At 50.0% G+C, this 22,627-nt stretch overlaps 1 protein-coding gene across 5 annotated transcripts in view; it reads right to left on the bottom strand.

Annotated features, from left to right (window-relative positions):
• TNIK (TRAF2 and NCK interacting kinase) overlaps positions 1 to 22,627 on the bottom strand; it is a 137,967-nt gene that overhangs the window by 31,370 nt on the left and 83,970 nt on the right. For all 5 annotated transcript variants that reach the window (XM_032193067.1, XM_032193069.1, XM_032193070.1 and 2 more), the window contains exons 8-16: positions 21,087 to 21,141; positions 20,524 to 20,602; positions 16,864 to 17,039; positions 15,218 to 15,284; positions 13,530 to 13,734; positions 6,771 to 6,881; positions 6,170 to 6,256; positions 4,453 to 4,653; positions 493 to 657 (exon numbers count right to left, since the gene is read on the bottom strand). In XM_032193067.1, the coding sequence (XP_032048958.1) occupies positions 493 to 657; positions 4,453 to 4,653; positions 6,170 to 6,256; positions 6,771 to 6,881; positions 13,530 to 13,734; positions 15,218 to 15,284; positions 16,864 to 17,039; positions 20,524 to 20,602; positions 21,087 to 21,141 (1,146 nt within the window). The remainder of the gene's footprint in view (positions 1 to 492; positions 658 to 4,452; positions 4,654 to 6,169; positions 6,257 to 6,770; positions 6,882 to 13,529; positions 13,735 to 15,217; positions 15,285 to 16,863; positions 17,040 to 20,523; positions 20,603 to 21,086; positions 21,142 to 22,627) is intronic.

Raw genomic sequence — 22,627 nt, 5'->3', positions numbered from 1 at the left:
CATGGTGATCTATGCCTTCTCCAGATGTGTTTGTGACTGATGTTAACTCAATGGAAAACCAAAACAAAACCTTGAATTAAAGTGACAAAGAAAGCAAAACCTCTTTCTGATGATCCCCAGCAGCAAAGTGTCCCAGGTCTTTTGTCCCAGACACTGTGGTTTTAGTCCCTTAACAAAACAGATCCTAAGAGGAAGAGAGCGACTGCTGCACTGGACCAGACCAGCGGTTCCTCTCGGTCCTCCAGCTTGTTTCTGGCAGTAACTAGTACCTGATGCTTCAAAGGAAGGTATAAACCAGCATGATGTTTCTAACACATGGAGGTGATAGGAGGAACCCACTCATGAATGTAGATGCTGCTCTTACAGATACACTTTAGGCTGAGAAACCAGGGAGCACGACGCTATTTTAACCCATTGCTTTTCCTTTTACCTGTCCAGCACCCCCAGCATCCTGGGTGCTGTGCGGACGCCTGCCGGGGGAAGCACCATTACCTGTGGGTCCACGGGTCTGAGCAGGGGTGGGGTCCGGGCTGGCTGCACGCTGCTAATACTAAAGGACTCTGATCGAGGAGGCAGGTTGGGGTCCGAAATCCTGTTGGCCACCTTGTGTGGCATCGCCGGGGAGCTCTGACGGTTGAGTCGGGAGCGCTCCTCCACCTGCGGCACGAGAGGAGGAGAGTGGGTCACCCTGCAGAGCCACGCGCCCTCACTTCCAGGGAGAGGATGCCTTCCTGCTTATTTGCTCAATTTTGCTGTCATGGTTTCTATGAAAACGCCAGCATGGCTGTGCAGGGTACTGCGAGTTTTGAACGGGCACAAGAGGGGTCCCTGCAGCCCTGCCACATTCACCAGAATTCCAAATTCACCAAAATTCACACAGCTCAGCTCCCACAGAGCACTGCTGCAAGCGATCAATACCACTAGGAAACCTGAAAGGAACCTCCAGCTTCTAAAAGGCAAGAAAGCCCCGTAAAGAGCCATTTCTAATTGAAAACCAAGGTATGCAAACATACAGGGAGCTCTTCTCAGATATTTCAGGGTGTTGTAAGACTATGTTGAATCCTTGTTACCCAGCATTGTGCAATAAATGCATTTTAAAGACTACAACAGGACTACTTGTAATTTTTATGTGCATAATTCATTTCAGAATATGAAATGGGAAAATACAGCTCCAAGAAAAGGCAGCGTGCCTCGGAGAGGTGTTTCTAGAAGATGATTTCGGAGAAGCAGCTCTTGCTTCTTCAAAATGTGTCTTTGAGCAAGGGGACCCTTTTCCCTCACCACCACAAACACCACAAGGGGTGCTTTTGTTTGATCTGAATGAAAGAGTAAACATGGCAGCCAGAAAATGGCTGGCTTTGATCTACATTTAGTGAGCCTGGCACCTTGTCGTGTATGGAAGGAAAAAAACAACACCTCTGTTACTGATACAGAAATAAAAGCAAAGCCCACTGCTTTCAGCTAATCTTGATGGAAATGCAATGGTTTCAGGTAGCCCAGATAGATGTGCAATCTGGGTACCACTGCAATTAGACTGTGTGCATTGGTATTCATGCAGCATACACTATGCAGAATTTCTGATATCTCAACTAGAAATCTGACATAGATTTTCATTTACATTGACATTCATGTCATTAATGTGTTAAATGCCCTTAGCATGTCTTAATTCTCCTAGTTGCAATGTCGTGCTGAAAAGCAAGCCATGAAACAAGTAGCTTGGAAAGAATCACAGCTCTTTGTTAAGTAAATATTCACGCAACAAAAGAGCCATGATATTAATAAAAAAATGAATCTTCTCCTCTGTCGGATGCCAAGCAGGAGTCAGAGAAAAAAATAGGTGAGAGATTTATGTTACGGACTCTTTCTCTTCTAGCCCACCGTGACCAGCTGGGTAACTCCTGTGTACCAAGAGGGCTTCACAGCTTCCCCCAGGCACTGCCCACCGGCAGCCAGAGGCTGTGCAGAACTCACAGCGATGCCCACAGGAGTGGATGCAAGGACAGGTAGAAGATGAAGGTGGGAAGGAGAACTCCCTGTGAGCAAGGAAGCAGCTGCATGAACGCTAGGTTGCAGGCTCAGTCCAGTAATCTGCTTATCAGCCCAGCCTTGGCACGGACAGCAACAGCCAAAGATGATGCCACTGACAAGGAGCAGGAGCCCTCTGGCAGGCTGCCAGCCCACAGCGTGCAGCTGATTACGGAGGACTTCAAAGCTTGTGTCGGGGAGGCAGCAGGAGAGTAATGAAACGGGGATGTCTGCGGACTGGGAAGGAGAAAGGCACTTGGTTTTCCCACTGCCAGCATCTCCTCGCTAGCACTTGGTTTCACCAGCTCAGCAGACGATGCTCTTGGGACTCTCCGGTTGTGCTTCGTGGAGCTTTACCAATTTCACCATGAAGCAGAGAGGGGAAGGAGCAGCACTGTGCAGTGCAGAGCTCTGTAGGAATTCATCATGGCTCCAGCCCCAGCCATCTCATGTATAACTCAAGATTCCCCTCAAACGGAAAACACCCCCAGCAGCTCTTGCGCTGCTCCCAGTGGAAAGCTGCTACCGTTTTAACACTTAACTTCAAAGCAAAAGAATTATAAAAGCCACAGGGACTGATGAAGGAGCTCACGTGTGCAGGCTGCTGCAGAGAACAGCCTGGTCTGTGAGGCACTGCCGAGCCCCCAGAGTGCTTTCCTGTGCTGCAGGGAACATGTCCCCCCGCTGCTCCTTTACACACAGTCATGCCTGGCATGTCTCTGCCCCAAACTGTCCTCCAGATGAACAAGCTGCCAGTGCTTTGTCACTGAGAGGTTGGGCCTGGTTGTCTGCATCACTTGGATCAGCAAATGCTGGTCTGGAACAGAAGAGGCAGGAATGGAGAGAGCTGCTAAATCCAATACTTTATCCCATGTCTGCAGGGTCCTGGAGTCATCAAAGCCTAGCTCGATGAAGACCAGTGATGTGGATAAATATGTTTATAAAAGAGATGTATGAAAAACGGAGAGGGTCAGAGCACAAGGAGAGCTCAGATTTGGTGATCAAGCAAAGTAGGTAAATTGTGCTAAAAATGGGACGGTGTGAAGTAGATAAAACAGGGTATGGAGGAGAGAGGAGTAGTGTGGGGGAGTTCCCAATGGTGCTTTGTCAAGTACATCAAACACCTGCTCCCAAGAGCATAACGATGGCACAATCATTTCTTTGAACATTTTGTTAGAAACAGGACAGAATGACACAGGTGAGGAATAAATGGTTTGGACAGCTAATCGGCGGAAGCTGGAGACATTCCAGAACACCAGGAAGCCTTGTCTTGCCTGGGATTTCAGCAAAGGGTAGGAGGCTACCTTCTGACACTCTTATTTGCATTGTACAGTTCCCAGTGCCCCTCTTCAAGTGGTACATCAAAAAAAGACAACTCTCCCACAGAAAAAAAGAAGAGGGCCTTTGTGCTTGAAATTGAAAGCCAAACCCAGCACTTTGCTCCTTCATCCTAAATAAAGAATAAGATTCCTTTTTATAAATCTTTGTTATAGTTTCAATGACACTGTACAGAGGTACTTCAGCAATGTTCTAGATGATTTATTCAAAACTAGGCAATGAAAGGCAGAGTTTACTCCCTTTTTCCTGCCTGCTACTCGCTCTTAACACTACTGCAGATACACGAGAGACCCAGTTTTACACAAAGCCACAGAGGCACCACCCAGGTGGAAGCCTCTCCTACCAGAGGCAGCTCAGTGCTGCGCTGTGTGGCACATCTGGCCTTAGGCAGGAACATCGTGTCCACCAACCAAGCCTCTTCTTCCACATGAAAGGCTGGAGAACGATCCTGCAGCTCTGCGGAAATGTGCCTGGTTGCCACCAAGACTCTGAAGACCGAATCAGAAGGGAATGAAGGAGGAACCAAAGGGAGAATAACGAGAACTTCAAAGAACTTCAGAAAAATTAATAACAAGAGCGGGCACCAGTCTTACTGGAACTACCACAAAGAGATTAAGGACAAAGAAAGTGTTTGCAACACCATCCTGAAACCGCACTGCAGACAATGCACGTCTTCATCTTTTCAAGACTCTTCAGTCAGGCAATAATTAATATTCAAGATCTCACAATTGTTATAACAATACTTTCTTTTTGTTGGGGAGAAAAAGAGAATCAGCAGTGTGGCTTGCGCTCCTGAAAATCATGAAAGAAAAGCAACCCCTATAGATAAAAGTCCTTGGCAAGGGACAAAAAGATGCCTGGTCCCTGTTTGATTATGGAAAGCTGAATTAGCACTCAGCGAGGAACCCCAGCACAGCTACCTCTCTGCATTGGCAGGCAGCTGCCCCCTCTGCAGCAAGCAGAGCAAGGACAGGAATCTCCTGGGCTCCTTCCTGGCGTGTCCACAAGCACCTCGCTATGGCTGAATCTCTCCAGGAGACTTCCCCTCGTGGAAACACCCGCACCACCGCGCTCCTCGCTCTTGCCTACCTCCTTGGCCCATGCTGGCTTCTCACTGGCATTTATCCCTTCTTTGTAATGGTAGAGTGGTTTCTTCTCCGCTGGCCTCTGGTCCTGCCGCTGCTGCTGCTGCTGCTGCTGCAGGGACACCAGGTAGTCCCGCTCCTGCTGGAGCTGCCGCTGCAGCCGCTCCGCTTGCCGCTGCTCCTCCAGCTGCTTGCGCTTGTACTCCTGCCCAGAAGAAAGCACAGTGACACGGGTGCACGGAGCCTGGCGGGCGTGTAAATGCAGGACAGCAAACCGCAGCTTTATCTGCTGGGACAGAAAATTGGGCCCAAGGATCTGACAAGCTGTTTTCTGGTAAAGCTCATTAATTCTAAAGACTCTGGAGACTGAGCTGTAAAGCGTCCCAGAGGAGAGGCAGTTGGGAGGACGTAGCCAACAAATTCAGAGCTTTAATCCCAGCTCTGGCACTTTGCAGCTGGTACATTTCTGTCTCCATTTTCCACATAATGGAGGGTGGTAGCACTGCCTCACCAGAAAAACAACTTGCTGACGGCTCAGACATCCACACAAAAACCTCTGCATCCCATTGCCACAGAGCAGCCATGCAGGGGAAGAGCTACCAAGCACCCCAGCCTGCTCTGGGGCCTGGGGACCCTCCTGCCCTTCCTTTGTGGGAGGCTGGCAGGGACAAGCTTTGCTGACATGGCCACCAAAGTCCCTTGGTGGCTGTGGTGCTCCCTAGGAAAGGTAGGAGGCACCTTGGGGTTTTGGGAGTCTGTAAATGAGGCACGTGGAAATTTGGTCTGCAGAGGGACGTTGCTACTAAGCTGCTGGGGGAGAGGAGACTTCAAATCCACGTCTGAACCAGAAGGTCAGCACTGACATCCCTCGGCCAGGGCCAACCAGAAGCCAATTAGATAAAACAATGTTCTCACGGGGCTTATAAGTCAGTATTGATTTTGCCCAGATTTTTCTGGATGAGAAGAGCAAAGGATCAATGCGATGAGGTACCAAACACCACCAGTTCATGTAGAACTCAGCCAAAGCCCAGTCTGTGGAGCACTTTGTAGGACCAATTTGTTGTTTGTGGCAATGGCTGCAGAGCAGAGCCAACTGTATGAGCTCCCTGAATCCCTATGGCTCTGTGAGGTTTAATTACTAAATCATTAACACTTTTTGAAAGGGCCTTTTTAAAAGGCAAGGGCTTGTGAGAGGGTTTTGCTTTTCCCCAAATAAATTCAATAGGAAGAGAGATACATAATAATCCCTGTGGATTAAAAGAAAACACAGTGAGAGTAACAGCCAGCGGAATTAAAAAAAAGGATCATTTAGAAAATAATTAAAAAAATAAATGAATAGAAAGCATCTAGAATGCAAACAGCACAAGCATTCCTGTGAGGGAATTAAGACACAAACCTTCACGCAAACATTAAACATGGTTTGCCCGGCCAGTCCAGCTCCATCCCACTCCAGCATGCTGCAGACAGCCTCAGAAGTGCCGTGGCAATGACCAGGGCCGGACCGTGGCCTCTGATGGAGGCCGAGGCACACGGGGAGGCGTGCATGGCACGGGGACACGAGGGCTTGGCATGCTGGCGGCAGGGCTGGGGTGGCAGCAGTGTCCCCGTCACAGCCCACAGGCACGCACGAGCCATCCACCATTTGGCATGGCAGGAGGCGTGCGGGGTCACGGGTGCATGCGGGTGGGAAGCAGCGAGCGAGGACGGGGCCTCCCATTTACCAGAAGTAGCGCTTGCTCCTGCAACAACTGCTGCTGCAGGATCTCTAACTGTCTCTGCTCCTCCTCTAACTGTCGCCTGATGTACTCCTGGAGGCATGGCAGCAAGGATCAAAGGAAAAAGAGAGAGAAGGTGAAAGAGACGGTGTTTCCCAAGAGGAAGAGCCTGTCAGGGGCACGAGGTGGGCACCCAAATCCATCCCACCCGAGAGCTGGCACTGATCCATCAGCCCGGGCACCCTCCAACCCTGCCCGAAGAGCCCAGGACGTCCACTGCTCTACAAGGGCCTTCTGAGGGAAAAGAGCTAAAACTGCTGGGAAATAGCAAACGTTAACTGGGAGCTGCACGGAACCCCACCCCAGGGATGGGAGGATGGGAAGAACCTGCATCGAGTGCCTCCAACCTGCGGGCAACAAGTGGATCCACACAGAAATCAATTAGGACAGTGGGGAGCGACACACGCGGCGCTGCCAATTAAGCAATTTACTCTCAAGTGGTGACAGCGGCAAAGAAATATGAGTGTTTATGAGAAGATGGGCCTTTTATCTTATTAGACTGAGAGGCGTGCAGGTTGAGGCCGATGGCCCCGGGCTGCCTCGTTACCTGCTCGTGCTCCGCGCGCCGCCGCTCCTCCTCTCGCCGCATCTGCTCCTCGTAGTGCCGCCGCTGCTCCCGCTCCTGCTGCTTGCGCAGCTCCTTCTCTCGCCTCTGCTGCTGCAGGGGGCACAGGCACAGGCACAGGTCAGCTGCCACGCGGCGCCAGCAGGAGCATCCCCTCGTCTTGCAGCCCAAAACCACCCGAAAGGCTTGAGGGGGGCTGCAGGGAGAGCTACAGCCCACTGAGGCGGCAGCACGTCCCTCTTATATTGGCTGAGGCCAAAACCTGACACAGAAGACCCCAAATCCAAGGGGTTTCCCTTTTCTTGATTCTTACCCATCAGTCGTGTTATCTGCTAAGAAAAATAAGGCTCTCAGTCAAGTTGTTTGAAGATCAAACCGCTTTTTATGAGAAGGGCTCACACATTTACAGCCTCTTCCCCAGCAATCGATACAGTCTTGTAAGGACATGCTACTGCGATCCCCCCGCAACTCTGCTCACTAACATGGCAGAAGACATGCCCGCATCGTGCCCTGCTGAAAATAACGAGCTAGCAACAGGCCGAACCTCCTCTAAACACAACGCAAGTGGGATGGGGACTCCTGGTTTGCAGGCCACAAAGGTGGTGAAGGGCCTAGAGGGCACAGTGCGTGAGGAGCAGCTGAGGGCCCTGGGTTTGTTGAGACCCGAGCAGAGCAGGCCGAGGGGAGGCCTCATGGCGGCCTGCAGCTCCCTCATGAGGGGAGTGGAGGGAAATGGGGTGGCGATCATCTACTGCCTGCTCTGGGGTGGCCCATACTTCTGATGTGGGTAACACGAGGGAGATAGGCCTCCCTTCCTTCTTTGTGAATGTACAAAGAATGGGACTCATGGTTTTTCTCCCCTGCTAGGCATCTTCTCCAAGGCAGGGACCTGGAGACACCCGAAGCGCTCCGGCATCTCCTGCTTAGGAGCAGGGGTTTGGGAGCAAGCCATGGGCACTGCCCTGGGGATGAAACCCACTGCTCCGCACCACCACAGCCAGCTCATCAGCAGAGGGCACTCAAATGCAAATATCGGCTACCAGGGACTGCAACCAACTCATCTGGTACCTCATCCACTGGGTGCAGTACCGCACACGCAGCCCTCACTGGGAGGCAGCCCACTGAGGTACAAAACACAGCCTTTTTCCCCCCCTCCCCATTTTTTTTTTCCATCTGGACATTTTTGCCACTGCCAACACGCAGCGGCGGAGCTGGGGCAAGGAAGGAACTGGAGGGATTTAAATGCTGCAGGATAGTTTGGTCACAGGGAGGTCTGGAGCAGGCTGCAGAGGCTCTGCCCAAGGAGCTGGCTGAGCTATCTGGAGGTGAAGACGCCCGTGCTGTGCAGGAAACCTGCGCTGTGTACACAGACGGATTTGATATCTGTTATCCACACAGACATCTATCTGCAGATATGTCTCTATAGAGATATGGAGCCACGTATTTATAGATAGCTATCTATACATAGATGAATATTCTAACAAAAATACCCCCACACTGCAGTATGAGGAGTCATCGCCTGTCTCACACCTCTCCATCCACAGGTTACATCCACGGGGATCCCGCACAGTGCCTGCTGATCTCCTCCAGCCTCACCTTAGGGCTGCAGCACAGCTTCAGTGCCATCCACAGCCATATTTAACTCGCCTCGGGGCAGGAGAATCGCACCAAACCTGAAATAACCTGCCAGCTACAGACTCTGCCGTGTCCCACACGCGCTGTCACACTACCCACGGGATGCATGTGTTACTCCGCGCGTACGTGTGTCCTCGTCGTATGGCTGTTTTTATGCTTTGGGCTCGATTCTAGACATGAGATGCTTCGGGATGGAGCGGTGACACACGGGATTTCCCAGCTTCACCAACTCCTGCCTGACCTCCTCAGATGAATGCTGTGGAGGTCACTGCTGCCAGGCATTCAGGTGGCCCCAAGGAGCACAGAGCATGGGTTGAATACACCCTAAGCCGAGCTCACAAATGCAGTTGTATCGCACTGGTTTAGCTTGGGAGGGAGGAGGGGCTTTTATTTTTTGGTATTTTTTATGTTTTTGCTAAAAAAGCATGCTGCTGAATAAAACGCATAATGGTTGTGTGGGCTGGGCTTGGCTGGCAGGAGGCAGGGGACTGAATGCCACAGCTATTTCTCCGATAAAAATCACCCGATTGGGCTTTATCCAGGAGGCACACAAAGCCAACTCCCTCCAAGAGAGAACAGAAAATGCTGTTCCCAGGAGGGAGCTGAGCACTGCCATCCTCCCAGCCAAATGCACACCCTGCTGCCCTGTGAGCCGCCCCGTTTCTGGCCTCTCCTGAAAGGCACACACCTCAGCACCAGCCTCCTGCACACCTCAAAGCCCTGTCTGAAGCAGGACTTCAAATCTGCAAGATGTAGTTGAATACTGAAATGAAAGATTCAAAGATCTCTCTTTATTTGCCTCCTTTCCTCCCTGTCTTCTGCCCTCTCCCTCTCCCTGTGAGCGCACACTGCCCACGTTTCTCCAAGCCTGCAACTACCGTGTGTATTTACACTACCCAGATTTATTATTCATGCAAGGCAAGAGCATCAATTAATTAGGGCTGCATTTATGTAACTCTGCAGGTAAAGCTATATGTAGATGCTTGCAACCAGAATGGGATCTTATTCGTGCTGCACAGGAAATGACAGGTTTTAAATATTGATGAGGGAAGACAAATGAAGGCAAAGCCCCCAGTGGGAAGGCCCTTGGGGGTCCGGCATGAAACAAGGACTTCAAAGGAGCAAGCTCTCTTTGCTGTACAAGACGTATTTAGGAAGAGCAGCAATGGGAGAGCTGTTCAGGGTTAAAGCCTCCCCACGAACCACGGGGCTCTGCGAGGCACCAACACCCGCAAGATGCAGCTCTCGGAAACCTCGGCGGCTGCTCCCGAGCAGAGCATGAGGCAGCAAAGAAGTGGAAGGGGAATTCCAAGTAACAAATGCAAACAAATATTCTAGGTGGTTGTGTTGTTGTGACAGGCTCATTTATCTAAGCCACCAGGGAAGGAGTGACTGTGCCTGGAACATCATCTTCCCTGACACACCAAGCACCGGAGCACAGAGAGGTGTTTTGTACTGGTAGAAAAACTGGGTCAGAACTTCCTAGCACAGCAAATGGGGATGGGATACGCTCTGAACCACTGCAGGTTTTGTTTGGGTTCATCACGAAGGAATGTGACTGAGACTGTGTGCAGGAAGAGGCTCATGGTTCAGAAGCTCCGAGCTCTGCAGGCTTTGTAAAAAAATAAACAAAAAAACTAAAGAAATGTAAGGCTTAGTGCACACCTGTACTGTAGGAGACGCTGTAATACAGCTTCTCTTGTATATGGCCATTCTGGCTGCTGCCAGGATCATTGCAGTGCTACCACGAACCCCGTTACTATGAGAATGTTGTCCTAATGACAATGTTCCTACAAGCTATATGACACCTGCATATGCACCAGAAAATAATAAACAGAATTGTAGCCAGCCTAAGTTTGCCTGTAATTAATTTCTGGAAACCTTTTGCACTGCTCTGTAAGAATTTCCAGTAGGTGGTTAACATCTAGCAGAGCTGCAGCAAGTTTTTATCCACTGAACCTCCAGCTCTGTGGCCGCACTGGCTGAAATGTCACATGTAAACAGCGAGGTGCTTCGATTTGCCTTGTGTGTTCCCTGTACAGATCTGACCTCTGTTTTCTGCCTTAAAAGGAAAAAAAATCCACAACACGACATAAAAGTGAGGTTATGAAACCTCCCCCGACAACATTTGCCCGCTGTTGCTACCAGGTCTGCAGAGATTTGTCCTGCAGTATCCCCAGTGCCCCTGCCCAGGAGATGTGCTACTCCTCTAGCTCAGCTGGCATTTTGGTGTTAAACCTGCTGCAGCAAGGCTCCTTCTGTGCCAGCAACACGTGGAGAGTCTATTAGGGGACTATAACTATACAGAAAGATTAGAATACATTCAAGCTAACTCACCGTTCTTCATTAACTGGAAAATGGCTCAGGAATTGTGCTGTAATTCAGAGCAACTGCCTCTCCCCCAGTCTGCACAAGCGGGCAGCTGGGGAGCACCTGGAACCTTGGCCCTGCAGCCCCGCAGAGCCCTGCTGGCACCCTCACCACACACCCCTGACCCCAAGGCATCCACTGACTGCCAATCTCCAGCACAAGTCAACTCCGGGCATTTTTGAGCTTCACATCCTCCTAAGCCAAAGCTTTTGGCACTGCACTTGGGGCCAGCTGATGCAGGCAGTCAGCCTGACCATGTCTGTGGTGTTTTACTAGGAGTCAGAGCTCTTCCTATAAACACAGTAATGTGTTGCAGGATTAAACAGGCTGACCTAGGCACCCCAAAAGCCACCAGCTCCAAGTGTGCTCCAGCAAAGCTACTGTAAGAAGAGCCAGAGAGGCCAAAAGGAATCTGCCTGGCTGCTGTTGAAGCATTTTTGGGTACCGCTGTGATGAGCCCGAGCCGGACTGGTGCTGCTCTCTGGAGCAGAAATGCAGCAAGACAGCAGCAGCGCGCTGCGTGCCTGCGGGCACTGACCTCGATACTGAATGCAGCACAGCTGTGACAGCCTCTGTCTGGTAGCCTCTGCCTGGCCACCAGGCACACACTGCCCCGAAATGTCTGGGGAGCACGTAAAAACCAAACTACATCCATCACTGGGGGTCTGTGCCAGGATTAGCAGCAGGAGCAGTCTGAGCAAGGACAGGCTGCCCTGGGACAGGAGTGCCACGGGGTGGAGGGGATGGCCACGCTGCTGGGGACACCGCAGCTACCAGCACACAGCTCCCTGCTCTGCCCTAATCCTACCTGATTGTGCGGGTGGCTCTGTGCTGGGCCGGACAGAGGACGCCTTTCAGTTATCATCCCACTGTCCTTCCCAGTTGTCCAACACAGCAGGAGAGCAGAAATACCTTTTCTCTCGTGGCCTGCTTTGCTCCAGCTGAAATCTCCCTTTCAATTTAGATCTGAACACTGCAAGGCAGCTGGAAAGAAGGTAATGGGCAAAGAGCCCAGGGGGGCTGTTAGAGTCATTGGAAACAGAGGCATTGATTTTAAATACTGGCCTTGGTGGCTTCAGCTTGCAATGACATGGGGAAAAGGGCAGAGCAGGCTGGGGCTGTGCCTCGGCAGCCTGGGGCAGAGCTGCCAGCTTAGCGAGAGGATTAGTCCTCCATCAAAACCTGCCTGAGGAGCGCAGGCAAAGAGAGAGGAACAATTTTCTTCTGTGTGAAGAGAACATATTAATACAGTGGCAAGTATTGTATTCATTACAGGATTTCAGCTAATCTGGTGTCTGCTTTTATCCTGCTGTTGTTCCACTTCTGTACTGCTTCCAGCCAGCACGCTCTGACAATGGCAGATCCAGGCTTCCTTACGATAGTCCTTAGATAAACATTCATTGGTGCAGAGGATTTCGGGGTGCGTGCATGTGCAAACCTTGTCATCTCGCCGGCTTTGTGAACCGTGCAGGAGGCAAGAAAAGCCTAACTTGCAACGTACCGAACACAGAACGCTCTGCACACTGACAACATGACAGACCTGCATATTTACCTGCCTGAAAAACGCTCAGCCTGTGCTTAGCCAGTGCTGGGTTTCGCCCCAAAGACAGCCACAGCAGGACCACCTTGATGGAGGGCCATGCATTGCTCATACATCACGTGCAGTCAGCTGCCTGAAATTCCTTCTCATCTAAGCTTCCAGCCCAGGGGCATTACCCGTCCCACAGAAACCCAGTCTAGGGAAACCCAGATTAAACAAAACAGATGCTGTGGCTCAGTCAAACTAAGGGGGTGGGTGCTCTGATAGCCCATTTACTGCAAGACTTCTTTCAGACATATTGGTGACCTCTTCAGAAAGCTAATTTAATTGCCCTTAACATATAGTTCCTTCAATCAGATGCTTGGGATGAGCTTTTGTGAGTCAATGGGTTTCTTTGACCAAAACCACATCAATAAACTTAGAACAAGAGAAAACCCCTTATTGTTTTGTGGACTTTTGCAACCCAGGAACTGTGAGTTAAGCCAAAAGCGAGCACTTCCTCACAGAGCCAGGCTGTGCCACTCACTGACACCCAGAGACACCCAGTGAAATACTGCAGCTGGATTTTAAATGGGGTGGATAATTTTATGACCAATCGTATTTGTAGCTGGTATGTTAAGACAAGGGTAATGAAATCTTATGCTTCGGGGCACATAGGGATCGTTGCTCAAGTCAGGCAGGCATCTGCTCCTCCCCCACAAGAGAAATTGTAATTGGCAGGGCTAAAAGGACCCAGGTTGAAAATAGGGATTAAATGGGACGTAAGCGGTGCATGGATGTGGGGAAAGGGTGAATGGAGTTGTTCAGCTTCTTCCCAAGTATCACAGCAAAAAATAAAGGCAATGAATGTGACAGACGTATGTCCTGAGTTTTGCCCATGTGGACTGAGTACAGCTATCACACCGATACAGGACTAACTGTGCTCAGTCAGGAACCCTTCTGAGTTCGGTATTTAAAGGGTTTACTCACAGCAAACAAGCTCTGTTACCTCCACAAGGGCTGGCAACGCTTGCATGTGCTGAGGAGAGCAGCTGGAGGTAGGTACACAAAAAGCACGAGCAGGGGGCTTTGTTCAGTGTAACAAAACATCCGAGTTCACCAACCACGAAGGTCAGGAACCGATGCTGAAAGCACCCACTGGGACCTGCTGCTCAGCTCCCCCAGCCACCTGTAGCAGCTCCAGGCCGGCCAGTTACCTCCTCTAGCCTCCTCCTCTGCTCCTTCTGCTCCTCGATCCGCTTCTGCCGCTCGGCCAGCAGCTGCCGCTTGTGCTCCTCGTTCTCCCGCTGCTGCTGCTCCAGCTGCTGCCGCCGCAGCGCCTCCGAGCGCTCCTTGTTGGCCAGCTGCAGCCGCAGGAAGTCCCGTCTCAGCGTTGACTCTCCGGGCAGGTTCAGGATGGAGCTGCACGGGAGAAAAGCACCACAGAAGGTCCCACGCGCATCCTTAAGACTTTTTTCACGTCTGTCGTGACCCCTACTCCCAGGGCTGTGCGCCCCCAAAGCACCCGGACACGCCTGGACAGCAGGGATGGAGGGAAGGGGGTGCCACAAGCATCGGGGCAGGGCAGGAGGCACAGTGCCAGGTAGAACATAAGCTTCACATCATCTCCCCTTCTTTTTTTTTAATTTTTTTCTTAAATAGAAGCCCTGAAGAAGACAAGGCGTTGCGTGGACATATGTCCTGGCAGCTCAGCCCAGACCACAGGGCACGCTTGATCTACTTAGAGCTCACCGACAATTTATTTGCTGAAGATTTCTTTTGCAGTAAGTTTCTCACCAAAGTCCCTTGTGCTGCAGTGGCACGCACTATATTTAGCTGTTCACAAAGCACATTTAGCATGAATCATTGCCAGCTATTAAAATACTACATTATCTCAGGGAAATAATGGAATAATCTGATACTAATTACAATGAGACTGAAAAATGTCATAAAAGAAAGAAAGTTCCAGACCTATTGTGCTTGCAGCATCACTGGGAAGGTTTCATGGTGAGAAGTTGCATGGAAACAGGGAGACAGATGCACTTGGATATAAGGAAGCACATTGTCAAGAAGCTTCTTTAGTTTCACCCCACGTTTTTCCACATCTAAATACCCCCAGGGGCAGTTCTTTACATACCCATCTGTGTGTGAACAAATGATTCTGCACATGAAAACTGAGCAGCGAGCTCTGCACATCCAGTTTTACATCCCACAAGCTGATGTGTGCAAGTGAGGCTTTCTGCACATGCAGCCCGTGAAGAAAAAGCTGCAGGAACCTTTCTAGACCCAAACTAGCAAATCCAGGGTATGAAAAAGTGTGATTCCTCATCAGTATGACCACGCTGGCTCTGCTGAATTATGGCCAATATGTTTAACGAGGTAATTTCTGCAGCAGTTGGGAAAACATCATAGGAGAAAGAAAGGAGTGCTATGGCAAACCAGAGTGGCACAGGACTGGTGTAAATGGGGTGAGCCTGCAGCCTGTGCTACGTTTCACAGCAGGGATGATGCTGATGCATCCTGGATGATCTGCATCCCTTGGGCACCTGCCTTCCCACGTCACCCCTGAGAGCACAGCAGCTCTAATGGCACGGAGCAGGGCTGCCTAGCAGGGAGCAGGGTACCAAGGGGACCTGCCACATTCCTGTGACAATCCCATTGCAATCCCACAGCAAACGAGGTATCTGGGTCTTCATCTCAGGCTTTCAGCCGAGGTTTATCTGTAGCATCAGCTTAATTCCCACCCACCACCTGACAGGGGGAATGTACTCTGTTCTGCCAGGGAAGGGGACTCAGTGATCAAACTGTCCTTTTTCCATTTCTAGTTCGTATGAGCTTGTAATCCAAGCCAACTTCACACAGAGTTAAAGAGACACAAGGGTAGAAACAAAATGTTGATCTTTACCTGGGCTCTCCAGAGTCATTCTCCTCCTCCTCCTCCTCACTTCCACTGTACTCGTACTCTGTCTCATCTAGGAACATAATTGCTTATCAGTGCCCTTTACTGGACTCATTTGTTTTTCTGATGGCTGAAAACCCCAGAGCTCTGAGGGAGAACAGAAAACTCATTTTTTTCTGGCATGAAAAAGAATACCCAGCATTGTTTCTGTCCGCTTGCTGATGTTAGGGGGGCTGCAAGGCCGGGAAAGCTTTATTGGTCTCCCTGGCGCCTTTCATGCTCGGCGTGCCAGAAAGAGGGCTGCAGTCCTGGCTGCAGTGGGCAACAGCCTCCAGCAATCAAGAACTCAAAAGCAAAGATGAAAAATAAACATAAAATAGAGATTTACCCCAATATGGCAAAAACCCTCTTCAGGAGAGTTCTTGCAAGTGAGGTGCACCACAGGCAATGGAAGGTGGGGATCAGCTATTGCTCCGAAGGTGAGAACTTCTCTCTCCCTAAATACACGCTCTTCCTATGCAAACACGTTTATTTTTCAGGCAATGAAGACATCGACATTAAAAGCCCAACTGCAATGTTGTGCTGCACACTGTGATTTCTACTGGGATATCATCTTTATCAGATGAAGGGAATGATAGTAAAAGAAAGGCTTGCGTTTATCCAATTACTCTCCATCTCTAGGGTACAACCTTCATTTGCCAGACTAAACACATTTAATACTTCACTAAGATCCAGCTTTATTGTTTTGATTATAGCGAAATCTATTACAAGGGGCTGGAAGGTACACATGAAAAATTAATATTGCTACCAATAAGAAGAGAAATAGCAATATATATTAATTTGTTGAATTCTACAAATGAGCTCTCAAATTAAAATTCAGCTCACAAGCAACAGAGTACTTTAACAAGTTTCTTCAGCTATCTGATCTTCCCTTCAGAGGGCTTTGATAGGGCCTGGAGAGTTCACTGAAAACATTCAGTTTAATAGGTTACTGCTAGTCAACGGGATTGCTCTGGGGCAAGGGTCTTATCTGGATGTTCATTTGCACAACTCTGCTCGTCGCTGGTGCAGCAAAAATGTCACGTAGATCAGCAGACTGTAAACGAGGGACCTGGGACAATTCAGCTTAGCAGTTTCTCCCTCCCACACGTTTGTATGTACATATGCACACGTACATATTATACACACATTTGAATGAATCAAAGCTTAAATGTGCCACGTGGAAATTACCACTTGGACAAAAAAGACATCATTTTTCATCAGAAAAAAAAAAAGATTTAAAAACAGCAATTAGCTGTAATGATAATCACCTGTAGCCTTTGTATGAACATCACCTGTTTTGTTACAGGTAGTTATTTTCATTGCAACTCTGGTTATGACTGAGAGGAGTCAAACCAAACAGAATAATTGGACCTTAAAACCGTAACAAGAGGGTTCACACAAAAGGACAACGCATACTCAACCTTTCTGGGAAGAAATTTAGCCACCTGAGTAAGGGAAACTGAGACTGAGACTGCAAGCAGCCTGGTGCTTTTTACCTTTCTCCTTCTACCCACATCCTTCTCCTGCACTGACAGACCTTGGTCTACATGAGGGATCTCCAAGGACACGCAAAAATCAGTGACTGCCCAGAGAGCAGCTCCTCCACTGACCTTTCTCGCCTCGCTTCTTTTTAGTCCTGTCGATGTGGTCCTTGAGCTGGATGCGGACCTGCCTCTCGTTGGGCTGGTCTCTGATGAAGGGGTGCTTCATCAGCTGCTCCGTGGTTGGTCTCTGGCTGTGGTTCTTCACCAGGCAGCTCTCAATGAAGGACTGAAACTTTTTAGACCTGGCCCAGGACAGAAAAGGAAGACACAGGGAAAAAAAAAAAGGAAAAAAACAGTTAGCAACATTGATTTTTATATTAGGAAGTGAGAGACCTGTGGGTATTTGAGAACACTGTTCAGATTCTGCATTACTCTTGCTCAGATGCAGCCTTCTGAGAGGATTCAGGCAACTTCCCTGTTGACACTCAGCATGGTCTCAAAGCTGCACCATCACAAGTGATGTTTATCACTCTGTCTTCTCCTACTCTTCCCATGCATGTCGTTATCTACATTTTTGGACGTGTGATTAGGGCAAAACACCATTCTGCTGATCCTGGAAACCATCAGCATAACTGGGGAGTGACCAAAATCAAATGGCATCATTGGCGACCAACAAAACGCATGGAAATGTGAGACCCTTTGGTGAGACCCCTCCTCACCAGCAAACAGTGAGATTCGATCTCAGCCAAAACAAATCCAGCCAAATCTCTAATAAACAAATTTCTCTTAGTCTCAAGTTTTTACATATCGAAAGTTTTGCTGCAACTAATTTCACCACATCATAAGCCCAAGAGAACAGGGATTTACAAGAGGGATGTTGACAGGCCGCCACGCTGCCTGTTGCTTTAGCAAATGGGAAAATGAGTGCAAATTAATGTCAGAAGCCAACAGATACTACAGAATTGCATTGAGAAATAAAACAATAAGCTTTCAGGGATTTTACTTTTAAGCTGTCAGGCTAAAAGTGATTTATCTTTTAAGTGCTAATCCATACAAATTGAGATGCAAAAATAAAATACACTACTGGATCCAATTAAATCCTCCCTCCAGCTTTATTAATGAGCCAATCTTCCTTCTGCACCTTGCCTCAAGAAACCCAGCGTCTCTGTGTATCCCACAAGGGCATGTCCATGTGATGCTCTAAAAACACACCTCTAAAAATGATTCTCCTCTCAGTCTGAACCTAGAGAGCCTCTGGTTATGGGCGCACAGCCGAGTGTGCCCTCAGAAATGGTCGAGATGAAGTAGTTTAAAAAATATCCTCCAGCAAACGATGGGTTTGTCCATCTCCTAGGGCTCCGAGGCAGTATTTGCAGAGGGATGCAGGACACAGCTCTGTGCCCAGCCCGGCTCTGTCAGCAGCTGGCTGAGCCAAGCACCAACCTTGTACCTCGCCAAGCTGCTGTGACAAGCTTCCATCTGCAGCAGCAAGAATCAAACCCAACTCAGCATTGCACAAAATGCCCCGGGAGCCTGCAGGTGCTTGGCATTCTTTCCCAAAAAGGCAGCAGACAACAGGTTTCTTTCTCCCTGGCTCCGATTCAGGGTGGCACCTTCACACGGCTCATCGCTTCCCCCGGCGCGGGCCAGCCTATCTGCACAGCCACACGCACTGCTGCTCCTCCAGCTCCTGGGGTTTGCAAAGCTTAAATCAATGTTTGCAAAGGCTTTCCAGCTTCTTGGATGAAAAGTGCTATTGCAGTGCAAATATCACTTCATTAACAAAGAGGTTTTGTCATTTCTTATAAAGCAGGGGTTAGGAAGTGTTTATGGTAATGGCATCACTAAAGTTCAAGTAGATTTTACCTGTGAAATGCAGGAAAAAGGAAATAAAGCTTCATTGCAGGCTCGTTTTAATTGGAAGAGAAAAGGATACCAAAGAGTCTTTAAATTCACAGGAGCACAGCGGTGCTTTAAAAGCAAGTTCAAGCATCTAGCAAGCAACAAAAATGTTTCCTCTCTAGGATTTTCAATTGAGCAGCTCCTGTGCTGCTGCTACCTGTCAGCTGCTTTCACTGGCTTATCCTCAGAGGTGCTGCAGTCTGTTAACTGCCTCTTTTACGTTAGGAAAGAGATGAGCTTCCTGCCTTGGGTACTCTCGTGTGTCGCTGCACACAGAAGCAAGAACAAACCCAGACCCAAAGAAAAAAGGAAGGATGCAGAAAGGAGGAGCTGGCAGGCAGGCTGTGTGATCTGAGCCTTTCTCCATTTTGCTTTTCTCTTGTGATTTGTTGTTCTGAAAAACAGCCCCCTGGCAGCTAGAGAACTGCTGTGAGAGCCTGGTCACGCATCTCCTCTCCTCCTGGGTCTTGCAGAGCTCCCAAGCTGGCCAGGCCCAACACCTCTGGCTGAGAAGTGAGTCAAGGACAGGACATGAGCAAAGCCTGAGCTCAAACAGCCGACTGCTCAGGGCCGAGCTGTGCAACCAAGCAGCGGAGCAAAGCTTAGGACATGGAAATCTGAGAGAGAGCCACCTGCATAGCAGGGGAAGGTGGTGTCAGGGAATGCCCTGGCTGCTGCAAAATGCATCGAAGTATCTCAGACACTTACCTGAGGGGGAAATAAAATATAACGACCACCCCAGTTCAGTTTTTACCTTAAGAAGATAGGGAAAATAGTCTGCTCAAAGCCTGCTTTTGTCAGCTGCCTTCTGTCTGCAGGCTGAGAAAGCCTTTCCTGAATAAACAGCATATTTGTATGAAAAGTAAACTGAAGTCTTACAATCCATTTCATGCTGTAGCTGTGTAGCATAATGAAGTAGGAGACTGGTGATCTGGCAGAAAACAAGTGTCTGAATTGTTTTCTCAGCTCTGTCTAATGGCATCCTAAGAACACTGCAAGGAGAGAGCACCTTCGACACCCTCTGGCAAAGGTAGCATGGTGAGGTCCCTCTTGTCCTGGTTTTGCACTGGAATATCTGAGGATGGGGCTGACAAAATGAAGTCATCTCTTGCTAAAGTCCGGGTGAGTTTTTAGGGGTCTGGCCCCAAAACTCCAGCACCATGCCTCAGATGCAGAGGACTCCTCTCCCCTCCCAGCACCAGCACACCTACTGCTTTGGCACCATCTTTTCAGTCCCTGCCAACTACTCTGCTCCCTTTTCCTTCGTGTTTTCAAAAAGATAACGTGCATCATTTCAGGGAATAAAGCAAAACTCTCCTCACTGATGGCAGCCTGTCTGGGAGGAAGGGGCAGCGCTGCTTCTCTAGCGCCTGGCAGATCCCTCCTGACAAAACTGCTGCTGAACCTGAGGCAGGCAAAGAGTGCGAACCAAGGCTGAGTGTTTTTAAGGACTCCAGCTCCATCGGTACAGAACATACAGTAACAAAACAACATCTGCTGGGCTTCAGGAATATTTTTCCTAAGGGTTTTTATTGGCATACCCTGCTTTTTTACAAAACTGTGATGTACTTTTTCCTCCAAATTTTTAAAATAAAGCCCCAACTAAGTACAGATCTCCGCATTCCTGGGCCTTCAAGATAAACTATCGTTTTTCTGGCACGGGTACATGTTTCCACTTGCAAACGGAACCTTACTGGAAAGAAGGGGGAGCCAAGCGAGGTGTCATCTGCTTTCAGCTGTACAAAGCGCCTTGGAAAAGCCGTCTCAGTGCTGGGAAGGGCAGTGTGAGAGGCATTTCCCTCGCTACCTCCCCAGCTATCTCCTCACCCCAGGCCCAAACCTGCCCCCGTTTTACCACCACTGAAGACCGAGAAAGAGACTCACCACTTCTTTGATTTCAACCTCGGGGCTGGGTTGCGGGGGATGAGGAAGAGGGCTCGCATGGGGTGCATGTCACAGAGAGCTGCAAAGAGCAAGACGAGGCATTAAATGGGGCCTGGCATCTCCCAGACCCTGTGTGCTTCCCAGGGGGAGAGCTGGCACCCCAAAATTAGGGCAGTATGAACGGTGTGGATGTGCCAGCTAACCCCAGTGTGCCGCACTGGTGGCCAGTAGCACACCAGTGATGAGGAGCAGCCTTTTAACTGCTTTCATCCTTTACTCCCTCCATTATCTGCATTTTTTTGGGAGGAAACTGAGTCACATACAGCTCAGGTGACGTTGCAGGAGCCACACTTTGCTCACTGCCCACCACAATTCCCATGCTGATCTGGCAGCTTTCTCCTACCACATCTTGGACCCTGCAAACTCCATTTCACCCAGCCCAGGCTGCTCAGCAAACCCCCTGCACGGCGTTTCTCACACAGATCCCTGCGCCGGCTGCCACTCAGCAAATCCCAGCGAGTTTCGGGTGGCGTTAATTAAAGCAGAGCCAGGCTTCTACTTACGGGGAGCGCCTTCCGCCATCTCGATGGCCGTTATCCCCAAAGACCACAAGTCACTCTGTAAAACAAAGCAAAGGGAAACACGTCATGCTGTGAAGCACTGCCACGACAGGGAGCACCAAGCGAGCCCCAGAGTTCAGCCCCATGCGCTGTGTCTCTGTTTTCTCTGCCAGCCCCGAGACCCGCAGCACAGGAGCTCATCTTTTATGCTCTGCCCGTTTGTTAGGGCTTTAGAGGAGACCCCCAGCCCTGCTGATTATTCCAAGGTTTATTTCAATGCCTTCAGAGAGTTTCTGGTGGATGCCACACCACTTCAGGGGTGGGACACGGCCAAGCCCTGCAGCCACCTTGCTGGGCACTGCTCCCAGTGGCCATGGTGGGGACGCTGCCTGAGGAGATGCCAGCATCCCAAATGTCCCTTGTTTGTGGCACCCCAAAGAATGAAGCCCCAAATCCCCAGTGAACCAGCAACAAACCACCTTCCTGCTTCATGGATGGAGAAAGTGGCAAGGGGTGAGAGGGGAGACCAGCTCCAAGTGGCCCCACTTCTGGGCAGCGGGCACTGGGCACCACGGCTGCTTCTACCGATGGCCATGGGGTGTAGGTGGTGAAATCTCCCCAAAGCAGCACCGGAGCACTTGGCTCAGCGTCACCTGCATGGTTTGGCATGAAATCCTAATGCTGGTTTCCTGTGTGAGGTCTTTGTTGTGTAACAGGTCAAAACCGCAACCTTCAGCGAGTATTTTGGTGACAGTTTCATGTACAGCTCGCTCTCAGCACCTTGCCCTCATCTGGAGGTGCTTCTGGGTGCTAGAGAGGTGCCCTCCTACTGCTTGGATGCAGACAGGGATGGGGACACTTGGCCTGCACTGACCGGGACCATCTCCCCCTTCCCAACAGGCTGAGCTGCCCCACAGCATCCCGTGCACAAATCCCCGCTGCCTTCCCGAGCCTTTGGCAGAGCCAAGGCTGAAGCTGGCAGTTTCATGCCCTGTGACCTGACCATCCAGTGCAGCAGCCAGGCTTTAATCCCCCTCACAGCCACGTCCTGATCCCGGGGGTGTTTTTAGCCCACGGCAGCAATCTGGGTCCTGGACAAGCGGGGCTGTAGGCTCCCTGCTCAAAGCTGGATGCTACAGAACTGGATTTGTTACAGCGCCGCTGCAAGCAGGCTGTCGGGGATAGATTAGAAACACGAAGTGTCTTGAGATACCTCGGGACACTCTCCCGAATCATGCACTGCTCGTTAAATACAAGCTTGGAAGCAGCGTTTCGCCAGTGGGAGGAGAAGCGGGCACTTTCATTTACTCGGCTCCCAACCTCCCTCAGCCCACATGGCTGGGTGAGTCTCCTGGATGATTAGTGCCCAGAGCGCAGCTATTTGCAAAACTCCTTTGATTGCCCGCTTGCATCCCTTTTCCCTCGGTTTTCTCACTTGCAAACAGGAATATTTATAGCCCCAGCTCCCTGCCAGAAAGCCCTGGCGGGCTCCACTCCTCACCAGGCCACGCTGGAGGAAACTCCAGGTAAGAAAAAGAAACCCC

The sequence above is a fragment of the Aythya fuligula genome, chromosome 9 (assembly GCF_009819795.1).
Source record: "Aythya fuligula isolate bAytFul2 chromosome 9, bAytFul2.pri, whole genome shotgun sequence".
NCBI classification, from domain to species: Eukaryota; Metazoa; Chordata; class Aves; order Anseriformes; family Anatidae; genus Aythya; species Aythya fuligula.
This window is presented reverse-complemented; position numbering and strand designations above follow the sequence as displayed.